At 44.0% G+C, this 16,731-nt stretch overlaps 1 protein-coding gene across 1 annotated transcript in view; it reads right to left on the bottom strand.

Moving 5' to 3' along the window:
* Positions 1 to 16,731, bottom strand: part of UBE2O (ubiquitin conjugating enzyme E2 O) — a 136,391-nt gene that overhangs the window by 89,275 nt on the left and 30,385 nt on the right. The window contains exon 2 of the mRNA XM_073606196.1: positions 397 to 456. Within this exon, the coding sequence (XP_073462297.1) occupies positions 397 to 456 (60 nt within the window). The remainder of the gene's footprint in view (positions 1 to 396; positions 457 to 16,731) is intronic.

Raw genomic sequence — 16,731 nt, forward strand, 5'->3', positions numbered from 1 at the left:
TAGATGATACTTACTGTATACTGTGCCGATGTCATTGGTGCATGCGCTCTGAAGGAACGACCGCTCGTGCCGTTTCTACAGGGCCTGTGCCGTGACTATCGGCTCCCGCTTGCATGTGCAGGAGTGATGTCACATGGCACTGGCCAGTCACACAGCCGGAGTCAGCGGCCCCGGAAAGAAGAGGGGCGAAGATGGATGCAGCCTCCAGCGGGAACAGTGCGTGCTTCGTTTGCATGTAAGTGTCACATAATGTGCTAGTATGCGATGCATACTAGCTCATTATGCCTTTACTTTTAAGCTAAGAAGAAAGGAAGAAAAACCCATCAGGGTTTACTTCCTCTTTAAGGAAGGATGGCCAAGGCACACATTATCCACCACAGAGCACAAACATGTTACCTTTATTCCAATTCGGTGTACAACATCTCTGGGCACCAAAGAGCGATCCTGCAGCTTCAGCTGGAAAATGAAAAAAAGGAAACATTTAATAAAAACACAATAAAATGTTCATTACAAATCTCCTTTCCTGAAATGGCACTATGTCTATGAAAAATTATAGAGTGCCTGCTCCTTTCAACGCTAGAAGGCAGGAGGAAAATGTACCTCAAATGGACTGACTCCTGCTTTCTGAGATACCAATGACAGAATGTATATCCTGCACCCAGATTTTAAGGCCTTCAGCTCTACTTGTATGTATCACGGTTTATAAGCACCCTTGTGGTAAAAATGCAAAATGGGAATGAAGCGCTTACAATTCACATACAGGCTCATCCAGTCAACGGTGTTCTGCTCCAGGCTACATTTACTTCCACAATTAAAATGTACACTTTCAACTGTAACTTTCCATTCTACAATCTAGAATGGAAAGCTCTGTGCATTCCGTTCTGTGTGCTCAGTTTGAACCCCCCACCCACTGAGATGGTTTTATTAGGCCCTTTTCACACAGACACCTTCCATTTTGATCAGCGGGGATCTATCCGCTGACCCCCTGCTGATCAGGGCAGAGCAGGCAGATGATAGGTATGTGTCTGCTTAGTTTATGGAGAGCAGACATGGACAGAGCTATGCTCTATGGTTTGCCATGCATAAACAGACCCCGCTGTCCTTCCGATCCCATGGAGGAAAACAGATCCCCTTCCATTTGTTTTTAGCAGACTGGACTGGATCAGAGGTAGGTGGGTATAAATTGACACAAGTGCATTTACACTTGCCAGTCCACAGAGGCAAATGGACAGTACGATCAGGTCTACCAAAAAAAAAAAAAAAAAAAATTTGACAGGTGGACCTGAACAGAATGGTCATGTGAAAAGGGCCTTAGGCACGTGGTCACATCATGGAACCCTGCGCTAGCCCTCTCCACAACACCCCATATGCCCTAACTCCACATCAGTCAATCACCCCATCCAGACCTTTTCCTTCCTTGCCAACCAACACTGCTCTCCACGCCTAATTTAACATTATTAACGGTTTTACAAATAGATAAATAAGCAGATCTTTGAATGGCCACTGCAAACTGTCTGCTTATTTTCATTTAGCAGTTTAATTTGGACCTAGAATCAGGCAGTCTCATCAGTCACACTATGTGAGACAAGTCAGTGGTGAAAGATATAGCACTTACAATAGGTATTCTACAGCTGCTGTTTTGCCCAGGTCCACTTTGTCATCCAATGCATAATGTCTCTGTGGGAAAGCTCTTCCTGTTCCTAGACCCCCTCCCTCCCAACCTGATAAACACCATCAACATAATCTAATAATCAGAGGCAAGAGAGGGTGCGGTATGCTTATGAAACTATTGATAGCCACCTATGAGTGTGCCTAGGCCCTGTAAGACGTGTGGAAGTGCTCTTTTGCTTCTAATCAGAACAAAAAGTAAAATTTTTGCTTGGTCACAAACCGTGCTGATGAATCCTAAATATAAAAACAAAGACAAGTACAGGTCTACCTAAAGTGGTAGTAAAATCCTGTTCTGCAAATTTTATAGATCCGCAACTCCTATCCTCATATTGATTAGTGGTTCCAAATTAATAAACTACTGCAGTAGGGAACAGACACAAAAGATACACTCAGCATCTTTCCAAAATAACTGTTCTGTTTGACGCAATTTAAGTTTTTTTTATACACACAAAAACGTAGATATCAGATTAATATTACAATTGTACTTTTATGGCAACAAGGGGCGTAACATAGCCAGGTTATTTCTAAATCATGACTCGAAAGAATGCAAACGTAATAAAAACATTATTAGGGCCCTGTGCACAGTGAGTGCAGTGTGCAATACATAGGCAAACCATACAAAAATAGAGTACAGTTTTATTCAGAATTTACAAAAATTTTCTTTACAAATCCCCTCTGATTTTTACCTACAGGCAAGCTTATAATGAAGCTTACCCTGTAGGTAAAATGAATATCTCCTAAACGTGCACCGTTTAAGAGATATGCGCTTGTTTGGCAGCCGGTTAAGTCACTGGCACATGCACTCTGAAGGAACGGCATGCTCACACCGTTCCTTCAGAGCTCTGTGCCACGGCCATGACTCCCACTTGCATGGCCAGGATTGACATCATCACAGCTCAGCCATTCAAGCACCCGGTGCCCGTGAACCCAGAAGGAAGACTGGGTGAAGTTGGAAGCCCTGTCAGCGGTGACAGCGCACTGCTGGAGGGCTTTGTTTCACGGTTAGTCTTTCATTTGCTGCAGGTGACTTCACTCTACACCTCCCTGGATTGCTGCAATTAGGCCTTGGTCCCTGAGAGGTCTTCCCTTGGGTTTAAGATATGCCTTCCTTCATCTAAATGCGAGTGCATTTTTCAGTTTTTAACCACTTCCAATCCGGTCTATAGCAGAATGACGACCGGGAAGTGGTTTAGTTATCCTGACTAGGCATCATGCAGGATAAGTCGTGGGGGCGCACAGCATAGCGATCGGTGGTGTGGTGTGTCAGTTTGACACACTGCATCTCCGATCGAAGTCCAATCTAGTGTCCAATAACAGCTGATTACAGTGTAAACGGGAAAAGCCATGTAGCGGCTTTTCCTCTACTCGCGCTGACAGACACGAGTAAAGGAGAGCCGATCAGCTGCTGTCCTGACAGGGGTGATGTGCACTGATTATTAGTGCAGCCGCAACCCCCTCCCCCAGGGCCATCAGGGATGCCACCCATGGCCACCAGGGACGGCAATCATTGTCCATTAGGGTTGGCACTCTGTGCCGATCAGTGCCCCCCTGGTACTGCCTCATCAGTGCCCATCAGCGAAGGAGAAAATGTATTTACAAAAGTTTAACAGAAAACTAAAAAAAAAAAAAAAAAAAAAAAAAAAAAAACAAAACACATTTTCTTCAAATTTTTTTTTTTTTAATTAGTAGCGCAAAAAATAAAAATGTATGTTTGTTTTTTTAAAACAAGACTTTACAATCCTTTTAATTACTCCTGGCATTTTCTTCTTTTAATCAAAATACTTTAAGATTTTTTCAAAATACCATAAAAATTCAAAACACACACACACACACACATTTCCCACACATACCCCCACTCAAATACACCTCCCCAACCTAGAAAAAAATTGAAAAAAAAAAAAAAAAAAAGGGAAGAAGGAGGAGAGAAGGAGCCCATATTTGCATTTACCAGTCCATGCTTCAATCCTTTCTCAAGTCCCTCCTTCACTTTATTACTCCTTTATGGACCATAATTATTCCCCTCTCCTCTATATCATTGTTGGTTTCCCTTATTAGTTTACTCAACTGATTGTTCAAACAAATTGGAGGAAAGCCACCGATGCCAAATTTTCCAAATTTTTTAGGACTCCTCCTATTTTTATATGTCAGTTCCTCTCGTCTTAGATTGAGATTAATCGCTTTAATCCATGGATCTATTGTTGGCAGGTATTTTGATATCCATTTTTGTAATATGAGTTTTCGTGCCATATACATAGTCCTCAACCACATCACATGCATTTCAGCTGGGAGGGTATTTTCCGGTATAATCCCTAGCAATGCTATTTTTGGGTCTAAATTCACCTGTGTAGAGCTTAAGGAGTTTAAAGTGTCAATTATGCACTGCCAGTAGTGATGCATCGCCACAGCATATGCATAAGTGTACCTGTATCAGTAGTGCACCTTGGGAAATTAGATGCAACTGCTTTACCCCATCAATAAAGCTTTAAAGGAGTATAATGGGCTCTATGAATAATGAATAACTGATTTAAACACTGAAGAAGATGACAGGAATACCTTAAATAAATTCTTCAAAGCTTGTTCCCATTCTTTAAGTGTTTCTAGATCTCTAAATCATCATCCGTAGCTGCCCTTTTGTAGATTAGTTCTAGCCATCGTTTGTAAAAGAAGAATATATACTTCCTACAAGTCCCTTTTTAAAGCATTTTGCAGTTACTGCAAGTATTAAAGTTGGTAAAGGATTATATAATTTAATTTAAAAAGTCCTTATTTGACTTTGCAAAGCATGCCATAGTTGTAAGTATTAAAAGGATAATTAGGCAAGTGGATATCCCTATTCATGTGCCCGGCCCCTTTCAGGATGCCGGACACATTAAATACTATTTAAAACTGAAAAACTGCGCTAAACAGAGATCAGAGCAAAATAAATACAAACATATTTTAGGAGTCCATATGAGTGATTAACAGATGTTGCTGTCCCTCAGATCACAATATGAAATGCATCTTCATCCCAAGCAAAGGTGACATCACACATAAAATCCACCGCAGAAGATAGTGATATGGATAGGACAGTCCTTCACCTATAAAACCGCAGCCTCTTACCAGCTATTTTGATCTCTGGTCAGGAGATCATAAACGCCTTTTGGCTTATAACCCAGCCAGTGTCTCAGGATGAAGCGATATACCACCAGCTCTCTTCCTCTCGTATATACCTTTATTCATTAAAAAGAAATGCACTTACACACATCCAAATGTATATGGCATCAGATACTGTTCGAGCCGGCCGGTGTTCTGCCGAGAAAGTTCCGCTCGGCGGATAAGAACCCCCCTCTAGTGCACAGGCGCTGCGCCTGCGCAGTAGGATCCGGCGGAAATAGCCGAAGATGAATAGGTGAAAATCAGCTGTACACGGCACCTGTAAATGGGCCCCTCGCGGGCCCTCTTACAGGCGCCGCCTTCGCTCGCCACGCTTCGGGCAGGGCCTCGCTTCGCTCGGCTCTTTTTTATTCCCCCTCTAGGTCCACTTGGATGGTGGGGAAGGAACCTGGACCTAGAGCGCAGGCACCGTGTACAGCTGATTGTAGATTTTGAGCTTCGGCTATCTCCGGCGGATGATAGTAGTTCGTACTGCGGGGTCCTTATCCGCCGAGGGAACTTTCTCGTCAAGACACAGGCTCTCTCAAAACGAACGCCCGTTGCTTCTGGGACTGCGTGTTGTATTCAGGTGGCGTCAGCACGCCGCTCTCCCTTGGATTTCTTTTTAATGAATAAAGATATATACGTTTTTACACTTTTCTTTCTTTTCTTTTATGTGTCTGGTGGCTGTCATTTGAGTTGCTGTCTATGGGCCAATAGAGAAGGTTTTGAGAGGAAGAGAGCTGGTGGTATATCGCTTCATCCTGAGACTGTGGCTGAGTTATAAGCCAAAAGGCGTATATGATCTCCTGACCAGAGCTCAAAATAGCTGGTAAGAGGCTACGGTTTTATAGGTGAAGGACTGTCCTATCCATATCACTATCTTCTGCGGTGGATTTTATGTGTGATGTCACCTTTGCTTGGGATGAAGATGCATTTCATATTGTGATCTGAGAGACAGCAACATCTGTTAATCACTCATATGGACTCCTAAAATATGTTTGTATTTATTTTGCTCTGATTTCAGTTTAGCGCAGTTTTTCAGTTTTAAATAGTATTTATTTAAATAGCACTGTATTTTTATATTTATTACACATTAAATACTATGGCAGGAATAGGCGGGGGTGTGCATTTTGCAGCACGTGATTAGAGCCAGAGGCTCTAATAGGCTTCAAAATAGGGGGGGCTTGGGGTGTTGTGTGGCATAAAGAATTAATTTTCGCTATTTTCACACCAACGTTCCTCCCTGTCAATCAGCAGGCAGGTCAGTAAGACCTGTCTCCCGACTGGTCAAAGCATTAGGCGATGCTATTGGATACCCAACGCTCTGGCGGAAGAGGAGACACGACAGAGGAGCCAATGAGACACAGGAGCCGCAGCTTCCCGCTGAGGACGAGAGCCAGTGAGGAGAGCCCCATCACTTCAGAAGCAGAGCCCCGCCACACGAGCGGTAAGTGCCGCTGGACCATCCGCGGGAAGGGGGGGTGTTAGTGAAGTGACAGCCGACCCTGGCTGCATTTGATGGGCACAAGTGGCTGCATTTGATGAACACAGTGAGGCTGCATTTGATGGGGGGGAGGGGGGTCAGTATTTTTCAGTTTGCGCCGCCCCAAAAATTTTGAGCACCAGCCACCACTGATAGCCAAGTTTACTATAGAAGTGATGCGCTACTATTAACTGCAACGGTGGACCCATCGGCAGGTGAGAAAATATATTTTGCTGTATGGGGTCTTCACAATCTATAATACCATTCCATCCATTTAATTGCTGAAGTTGAGATGCCAGAAAATACAGTCTGCCATTCGGGAGAGCCAAACCTCCATCTTTAGGCAACTGCAGAATTTCCAATCTAATCTGGGGGTGTTTAGATCTCCAAATAATTCTCTGAACATGGTATCTATTTACTTAAAGAATTTCTGAGGCAGCCAAACAGGACAGTTATGTAGCAAGTATAGTAGCTGTGGCATCCATATCATCTTTATCGGGTTAGCTCTACCTATTATCGTTAGAGGTAATGTACTCCAAATTTTCCCCACTTGCTTAAACCGCTTGAACAATGGGGAATAATTACTCCTGACATTTTCTTCTTCTTAATTAGAGGAGGGTAATCCTGGTCCCCTCCGCCCTTGCAAAGCAATGGCCCCTTTATAGCAAAAAAATGATGACGCCACTACAGATGCACCTCGGGAAACCCCACACATGGTCATCAGAGGTCACATGGAAATAACCTAGTTTCCATCACATAGTTACATCGTTAGTCAGGTTGAAAAAAGACACAAGTCCATCCAGTTCAACCATAAAAAAAAAAAATAAAATAAAAAAATATCGTACAATCCAATATACCCAATTCTATACCCACAGTTGACCCAGAGGAAGGCAAAAAACCCCAGCAGAGCATGCTCCAATTTGCTACAGCAGGGGAAAAAAATCCTTCCTGATCCTCCAAGAGGCAATCAGATTTTCCCTGGATCAACTTTACCTATAAATGTTAGTACCCAGTTATATTAAGTACATTTAGGAAAGTATCCAGGCCTTTCTTAAAGCAATCTACTGAGCTGACCAGAACCACCTCTGGTGGGAGTCTATTCCACATTTTCACAGCTCTTACTGTGAAGAAACCTTTCTGTATTTGGAGATGAAATCTCTTTTCCTCTAGAGGTAAAGAGTGCCCCCGTGTCCTCTGTGTTGACCGTAAAGAGAACAACACCACCAAGTTCACTATATGGACCCCTTATATATTTGAACATGTTGATCATATCCCCCTTATTCTCCTCTTCTCAAGAGTGAACAAAAATTGAGTTCCTCTAATCTTTTCTCATAGCCGAGCTCCTCCATGCCTCTTATCAGTTTGGTTGCTCTTCTCTGCACTGTCTCCAGTTCCGATATCCTTTTTGAGAACTGGTTCCCAAAACTGAACTGCATATTCCAGATGAGGTCTTACTAATGATTTGAACAGGGGCAAAATTATATATCTCTCTCTGGAGTCCATCATAATCACGCAGCACTTTGTGTAGGATGTAGTACCCATGCACAGGCAATTTCCCCATTTATAATAAAATTAAATGTTCAGGTTAGGAGGAGGACTATACAAAAATAAATGTATGCATGCATGGCTTTTTTTGCACAATATCATATTACCAAATTTTATCTTGAATTGGATATTTGCTCTTTGAATGCTTAGACATTGTAAGCAGATGGCTCATATCTGAGAAAAATTCTGGTCCTATCAAGCAAGGATCTATATATTTATTCATTTATTTTATATATTGGTCAATCTAAGAGTCTGAAAGGTAGTAAGGTGTTTATGGACAGCATAAAATGGTCAGTCATCTTTATTAAAGGACCCTTACATCTGAACAAGTATCAAAAGAGCTCAACCAGCCTCAAGACCTCCTGAATGAACACCAGTGCTAAATCTTCAGTATGCAAGCTTCTATTATTATCATACAGCGCCAACAGTTTGTGCAGCGCTTTACAACATGAGGGCAGACAGTACAGTTAGAGCCGGTTCACACAGGGGTGACTTGTCAGGCGACCTAGCCGCCTGACAAATCGCCTCCCGTTCTGTACAATGGAACCATTCTAATCGGAGCGATGCAAGTCACTCCGACTTAGAAAAAGGTTCCTGTACGACTTTGGGGACGACTTGCATAGACTTCTATACAGAAGTCGTTTTGCAAGTCGCCGCGGAAGTCGTTTGCAGGTCGCCTCGCTGATGGGACCTGCAAGTCGTGCCGCCCGTGTGTGAACCGGGTCTTACAATACAGGAGGAATCAGAGGGCCCTGCTCGTTAGAGCTTACAATCTAGAAGGGAGGGTCAAGTGAAACCAAAAAAAAAAAAAGTAAATAAATGTGTGTGTGGGGGGGGACTGAACTGATGGAGAAAATGAAAAAGCAGTGGTTAGGTGTGGGTGGGATAGGCTTCTCTGAAGAGGAGGGTTTTCAGGGTTTGTCTAAAAGCTAATAGAGTCGGAGATAAATCGGACAGGTTGGGGTAAGGAGTTCCATAGGATTGGAGTGGCTCTAGAAAAGTTCTGGAGGTGAGCAAAGGAAGAGGTGATGAGGGAGCTAGAGAGCAGAAGGTCTTGAGAGGAACAAAGAGAACGATTAGGTTGGTATTTCGAGACTAGGCTAGTGATGTAGCTGGGGCTAAATTGTGGATGGCTTTGTAAGTTAGCATTTTGAATTTAATTTGTTCGGTGAGGGGGAACCTGTGGAGGGATTGACAGAGAGGAGTAGCAGACACAGAGCGATTGGTAAGGTGGATGGGTCTGGCAACAGAATTCATGATGGATTGAAGGGGGGATAGCCTATGTAGAGGTAAGCCAATGAGAAGGGAGTTGCATTAGTCAAGGCGAGAGATGACCAGGGAGTGAGATAAGAGCTTTGTTGTGTCATTAGTTAGAAAAGGGGTGTATTATGGAGATGTTGCAGAGGTTAGGGCGGCAAGATTTGGAGAGTGATTGAAAGTGGGGCTTAAAGGACAGTTCAGAGTCCAGGACTACACCTAGGACCTTGGCATGTGGGGATGGGCTTATAGTTGTGCCATCGATTTTGACAGAGAGATCAGGGGAAGGGGCACGTAGCGGAGGAAAAATTATAAGTTGGGGTTTGGATAGATTGAGTTTGAGCATTATAGCCTACCATAAAAAGATCACATTTTGAATGAATTCAAGTTTGAAAAGCAAACAAACAATAAAAACACCTGATTATTAAGCTGTTCCTCCTATTTCAGTGGTTCTCAACCTGGGGGGGTCAAATGATGATTTGCCATGGGTCACCAAATCCTTGGCTGTTCCTGAAGCTGCACCGCTCTCCCAGCCTTTTTGCGGCCGCCCAGCTGGGCTGTCCCTGGAGCCCGCAGCTGCCCTCTCAGTCTCTTTGCAGCTGCCCATTCAGTTCACGGCATGACTGGGGGGCAGAGACTAGAAGTCACCTGACTGGTGAGGAATGTGAAGTGGGAGGGGCTGGAGGAGACCCTATCTCCTGATTTCAACATAGGTGTCAGTGCTACGAGACACCACAAAGTTGGAGACACATTGAGTAACACTACCTGGGATTATAGTTGCCATTAAAAAGGTCCCCACTACAGTTCTCAGATTAGCAGATGACCTTGATCAAAAGCACCTTAGTTAGCTGATCAGAACTCCCCGCCAACACTGCCACTTATCCCATTCCCCCCACCAAGAAGAGAAGGAATAAAAATAGAGAATACATGGAAGGGAGAGGAAAAGAGGGGGAGGAACAAAGAAAAAAGGGAGAGAAAGAATAGGAGAAAGAACAAGAAAGATGGCTAGAAAGAGGGATGGGGGGGGGACAAGAAATTAGGATAGAGAGAGAGATAAAAGGGAAAGAAAGGAGAACAAAGAAAGAGTGGTACATCCTAAAATGTACCATAAGGGTTTTAATACTGTACGAGTGTTAGGGACTCAGGGAGTGCTAAATGTCCGTGGGTTAGGGGCGCAAATTACTTGTTTTGCCTTGGGTGCTGACAACCCACGGAATTAAAATAATTTTACCGTTGGGGGTCTCCACAACTTGGGAAATTTTATCAAGGGGTCACGGCACTAGAGAGGTTGAGAACCACTGTCCTAGTTGTTTGTGCTAAAAACGCTCGCCGTCCTGAAACACATTTTAATATACATTTCATTTACATACATCTTTATACAGAACAGGTGTTCATATAAACCCTTGGGAAAAGCATTAAGAATTCATAAGGACTTGTTCACGGGGACATGCAATGCATTATGCAGCATTATCATCATAGGAAAATGTATAGACAAGAAAAAATACATTGGTCCAGATTTGGAACACTGCAGCAACAAAGTAAACCTGTCATCCTGTGAATTGTGAAACCAAAGTGGTCTAGTAGGGAGAGGCTGCAAGATCCTGGGTTCATCTGTTTTGCAGATGGTTACATCAACCCCCTTTACTCTGGAGCCTCCAGAAGTCACCTAATTAGTAAACAGAGTCCACCTGTGTGCAATTTCATCTCAGTATAAATACAGCTTTTCTGTGAAGCCCTCAGAGGTTTGATAAAAGAACCATAGTGAACAAACAGCATCACGAAGGCCAAGGAACACACCAGACAGGTCAGGGATAACATTGTGGAGAAGTTTAAAGCAGGGTTAGGTCATCAAAAAAAAAAAAAAAAAAAAAAAAATATCCCAAGCTTTGAAAATCTCACGGAGCATTGTTCAGTCCATCATCCAAAAATGGAAAGAGTATGGCACAACTGCAACCCTACCAAGATCTGGCCGTCCACCTAAACTGACAGGCTGGGCAAGGAGAGCATTAAATCAGAGAAGCAGCCAAGAGGCCCATGGTAACTCTGAAGCAGCTGTAGAGATCCACAGCTCAGGCGGGAGAATCTGTCCACAGGACAACTATTAGTGGTGCACTCCACAAATCTGGCCTTTGTAGAAGATTGGCAAGAAGACAGCAATTGTTGAAAGAAAGCCATAAGAAGTCCCGTTTGCAGTTTGTGATAAGCCATGTGGGGGAGACAGCAAATATGTGGAAGATGCTCTGATCAGATAAGACCAAAATTGAATTTTTTGGCCTAAAAGCAAAATGCTATGTGTGGCACATCTGCACATCACCCTGAACACACCATCCCCATCGTGGCAGCATGTTGCGGGGATGCTTTTCTGCGGCAGGGACAGGGAAGCTGGTCAGAGATGATGGGAAGATGGATGGAGGCAAATACATTGCACTCTTATGCCGCGTACACAAGGCTGGATGTGAACTCGTTGGCGAAATGTCCGACCGTGGGTATGCTCCATCGAACATTTGTTGTCAGACTTTCCGCCAACAAACGTTGGCTAGCAGGTTCTCAAATTTTCCGGCAACAAATTTTTGTCGGACTTTCCGATCGTGTGTACACAAGTCCGTCGCACAAAAGTCTACGCATGCTCGGAATCAAGTATGAGCCGGAAGCGCTCGGTCTTGTGAATCTAGCATTCGTAATGGAGATATCACGTACGTCATTACGTTGTAATTGTTGGCCAACATTTGTGTGACCGTGTATATGCAAGACAAGTTGGAGCCAACAGCCTTCGAATTTTGTGTGGCCACCATTATTTTCCAGCACTGCCTTAATCCTCTTGGGCATTGAGTTCACCAGAGCTTCACAGGTTGCCACTGGAGAGTCCTATTCCACTCTTCCATGAGGACATCACGGAGCTGGTGGATGTTAGAGACCTTGCATTCCTCCACCTTCCATTTGAGGATGCCCCCTCAAATGCTCAATAGGGTTTAGGTCTAGAGACATGCTTGGCCAGTCCATCACCTTTACCCTCAGATTCTTTAGCAAGGCAGTGGCTGTCTTGGAGGTGTGTTTGGGGTCGTTATGTTGGAATACTGCCCTGCGGCTCAGTCTCCAAAGGGAGGGGGATCATGCTCTGCTTTAGTATGTCACAGGACATGTTAGCATTCATGGTTCCCTCAGTGAACAGTAGTCCCCCCCCCCCCCCCGGCAGCACTCATGCAGCACCAGACCATGACACTTCCACCACTACGCTTGATTGTAGGCAAGACACACTTGTCTTTGTACTCCTCACCTGGTTGCAGCCACACACGCTTGACACCATCTGAATCAAATAAGTTTACCTTGATCTCATCAGACCACAGGACACGGTTCCAGTTTGTGGGCTATTGTGCATCATCTTTGGAAGAGATTTCCTTCTGGGACGACAGCCATGCAGACCAATTTGATGCAGTGTGCGGCGTATGGTCAAGCACTGACAGGCTGACCCCACAACTCCTTCAACCTCTGCAGCAATGCTGGCAGCACTCATACTTCTATTTCCCAAAGACAACCTCTGAATAGGACGCTGAGAACGTGCACTCAACTTCTTTGGTTGACCATGGCAGGGCCTGTTCTGAGTGGAACCTGTCCTGTTAAATTGCTGTATGGTCTAGGCCACCATGCTGCAGCTCAATTTCAGAGTCTTGGCAATCTTCTTATAGCCTAGGTCATCTTTATGTAGAGCAATAATTCTTTTTTTCAGATCCTCTGAGAGTTCTTTGCCATAAAGTGCCATTTTGAACTTCCAGTGACCAGTATAAGAGAGTGAGAGCGATAACACCAAATTTAACGTACCTGCTCCCATTCACACCTGAGACCTTGTGACACTAACGAGTCACATGATACCGGAATGGGAAAAATGGCCAATTGTGCCCAATTTTGACATTTTCACTTAGGGGTGTACTCACTTTTGTTGCCAGCGGTTTAGACATTAATGAAGGCATGACACTTGTCCAGGAGGCAGCTAAATGACTGCAACCCTCAGATAAGCTAGAGAGAAAAGACAAACGCAGTGAACTTCGAAAGAGCAGGGGGAAAGATGGGAGGTGTGGGAAGAACCTGGAAAGTGCATTGTGGGGAGAGGAGAAGTCCGACGCCGTCTCCTTTTCACCCACTGGGTCCGGATTAGTGGATCCAGAGGAGGCCACTGTGGGAGAGGGTAGCTGGAGAGGTAGTGTTGAATTCCTGGAGCCAGGTTTCGGTAATAGCAAATAGATTAAAGGCAGCTGGGAGAGGAAAAAGGTCGCTGACAGAGGCGAGTTTGTTAAAGACTGTGCGGGCATTCCAGAGGGCACACAAAAGGGGGGGGGGGGGCGACTTGTGGGATCAGGGGAATTTGGATGAGAAAGTGGGAGTTACAGCTACTGTTGGAGAAGGTAGACTGCCAATTTTGGGGGTGGGAATTGGCTGGAGGAGGGCCAGGGTTTGGTGCGATATCCCCAGACATTAGGAGTAGTATGAGGGTGGGATTCATAGGAGGGCAGATTGCTGTAGTGGAGTGGAGGTGGTGACTGCGTGGGCTTAGAATGAGCAGGAGGTCATAAGTGCAGTAATATTGAGTAAGCAGAAGTGAGGGCGATATGTACAGGTTGCAGGCTGGAGGGGGAAGGGGGTAAAGTAATGAGAGTTGAGAAGAGAGGACATTATAGCCAAAAAAATTAGTATGAGCATGTTGGAGGGTGGAGAGAGGGGAATAGAAAGAAGGCTGAGAAAAGTTAGAAGATGAAAAGGGAACTTTCTGGCTAAATTGGTGTAGAACACTAGTGCCTGTACTTGCTTTCTGTAGCAGTGCCATAGTCAAAGTGCCCATGTAAAAGTGCCCAACACTTTTCGTCGGAGTGACACTTTGCATAAGGAGTGGCCAGCCAAGCCCTCCAGTATCTCTGAAAATTAGATTATTACACAAGACCAATAAAAAAAAATGTTTAAATTTAAAAATTTAAAGAGGATTTTTAATACAGAAATGTTGGATTACTGAAAAGTATGTCCATGTACAGTATGGTATGCCTGCAATACTTTTGCATGAATTACTGCATCAATGCGGCGTGTCATGGAAGCGATCAGCCTGTGGCACTACTCAGGTGTTTTGGAAGCCCAGGTTGCTTTGATAGCGGCTTTTAGCTTGTCTGCATTGCTGGGTCTGGCATCTCATCTTCCTCTTGACAATACCCCACAGATTCTCTGAGGGGTTTAGGTCAGGCGAGTTTGCTGGCCAACCAAGCACAGTGATACCATGATCATTAACCGCTTGACAACTGGGCACTTAAACCCCCCCTCGTGACCAGACCAATTTTCATCTTTCAGTGCTCTCACACTTTGAATGACAATTACTCAGTCATGTAATACTGTACCCAAATGAATTTTGTGTCCTTTTTTCCATACAAATAGAGCTTTCTTCTGGTGGTATTTGATCACCTCTGGGTTTTTTATTTTTTGCGCTATAAATGAAAAAAGACCGAACATTTGGGAGAAAAAAAAACGCATTCTTCTTCGTTTCTGTGATAAAATTTTGCAAATTATTAATTTTTCTTCATAAATTTTGGCCACAATTTATACTGCTACATATCTTTGGTAAAAATAACCAAAATTAGTGGATATTATTTGATCTGTGTGAAAGTTAGAGTCTACAAGTTGTGGTGCAAATCATAAAAAATTGATCTCACCTGATGTACTGGTGGCCTATCTCATTTCTTGTGACCCGAACAAGTCAGGACAGTACAAATAACCCCCCCACCAAATGACCCCTTTTTTGAAAGAAGACATTCCAAGGTATTCCGTAAGATGCATGGTGAAGTTTTTGATGTTGTCATTTTTTCCCACAATTCTTTGCAAAAAATGAAGATTTTTTTTTTTCCCCCTCCCACAAAATTGTCATTGTAATAGGTTATTTCTCTCACATGGCATGTGTACACCACAAATGACGCCCCAAAATACATTCTTCTACTCCTAAGTATGGCGATACCACATGTGTGGGACTTTTTCACAGCCTAGCCAACATGCAGGGAGGCCCAACATGCAGGGAGCACCATCAAGTATTCTAGGATCATAAATTACACATCTAACTTGTTAACTACCTATTACACTTTTGAAGGCCCTGGAGCACCAGGACAATGGAAACGCCCACAAAATGACCCCATTTTGGAAAGCTAACACCCCAACGTATAATCTATGAGGCATAATGAGTCTTTTGAAGGGTTTATTTTTTTCCAGAAGTTTTTGGAAAATGTGGAAAAAAAATGAAAACACAAAGTTGTCCATTTATAAGATATTTCCAACACGTAGCATGTACATAGCAAAAATGACACCCCAAAATACATTCTGCTGAGCAAAGGGTAAAAAAAAAAAAAAAAAAGATTACCTGTGGTTTTAGTAGCACAGTTGTCCACAGGAGCATAGCACTGGTCCAGGCAGCAGGCAGGGACTTGGTCAGCAAAAGGGAATGCAATTGTCCAGGCAACAGGCAGGAACACTGTCCATAGTCAGTACAGGCAGCAGGGATGGATACTGTCCATATACAGTCCAGGGTCAGTGAAGGCAGAGATTGTCAGCAGTGCCAAAATATTGATCCTGGTAGTAGGCAGGAACATGGTCCATCCATGTGGTGTGGTCAGTTCATGCGACAGGCAGAGGCGTGATGGCATAGGTCCTACAGGCAGCAGGCAGAAGTAGGGCCTTGTTCAGGACAGAATGGGGACAGGGGTAGAGGCTTCTCCCATCCAAATCTCTTTGAAGCCTCCGAGTCTCCAGACCCTAATCTAGGAATGAGAAAACAAAATAAAGTTTTCTTCATCCAGAAAAACTATTCTGGAGCCCCTCACATATGTGAGACCCCTGTGTTATGAATCCCACTAGTCCAGTGGCAGGGTACAAGATCAGTCCAAGAGGCAGGCAAAAAGGATGGTCAAACAGTCCAGGGTCAGTTCCAGATCAGGCAGAGGTATGTACAGAATCGGTAGGCAGAAGTGTGGTCGAATAACAAGCCAGGGTCAGTTCCACATCAGGCAGAGACATGAACAGAATCGGTAGGTAGAGATATGAACAGAATCGGTAAGCGTGGTCGAATAACAAGCCAGGGTCAGTTACAGAGCAAGTAGAGGCATAAGGGGTGTGAACATAAATGGCAGAAAGTGAGGGTTATGTTTACCATACTTCACTAATAAATTTAGTGTAGTATGGTAACGGCGGAAACAGTCAACTATGCAGAGGCCTGGTTGGGAAGGACATAGGGGACAATAAAAAGTGGTGTCTCTTCTCACTCCTCTTTTGGTGCACACCCGGCATTTTCTCTGCCGTTTTTGGCCTGTTGGTCTGGGAGGGATTTTTTCGGGAAAGTGGCGTTCGGAGAGTCTACTAATCAAAAGCAGGGAGGATGAGGTAAAGAGCGGTCGCAGTTAGCTGCCTCTGTCGGCCAGTATCTCAATACCCCATGCGAGGGAGTAACAACCCCTAAAGAGGGGGGGAGGGGGGACTATTGCGGTACTAGGTGTAATCAAAAGTACAATGAAAAGGGATAGAGAAAAAAAGCAATGATATAATATAAAAATTCCATTTTAATAGAAAACATAGTTAAAATATTGTAACAGTGTCACATACAGTTGTAATTTAAAAACGGAAGCAGT

This window comes from Aquarana catesbeiana, linkage group LG12 (genome assembly GCF_042186555.1).
Source record: "Aquarana catesbeiana isolate 2022-GZ linkage group LG12, ASM4218655v1, whole genome shotgun sequence".
Taxonomy (NCBI): domain Eukaryota; kingdom Metazoa; phylum Chordata; class Amphibia; order Anura; family Ranidae; genus Aquarana; species Aquarana catesbeiana.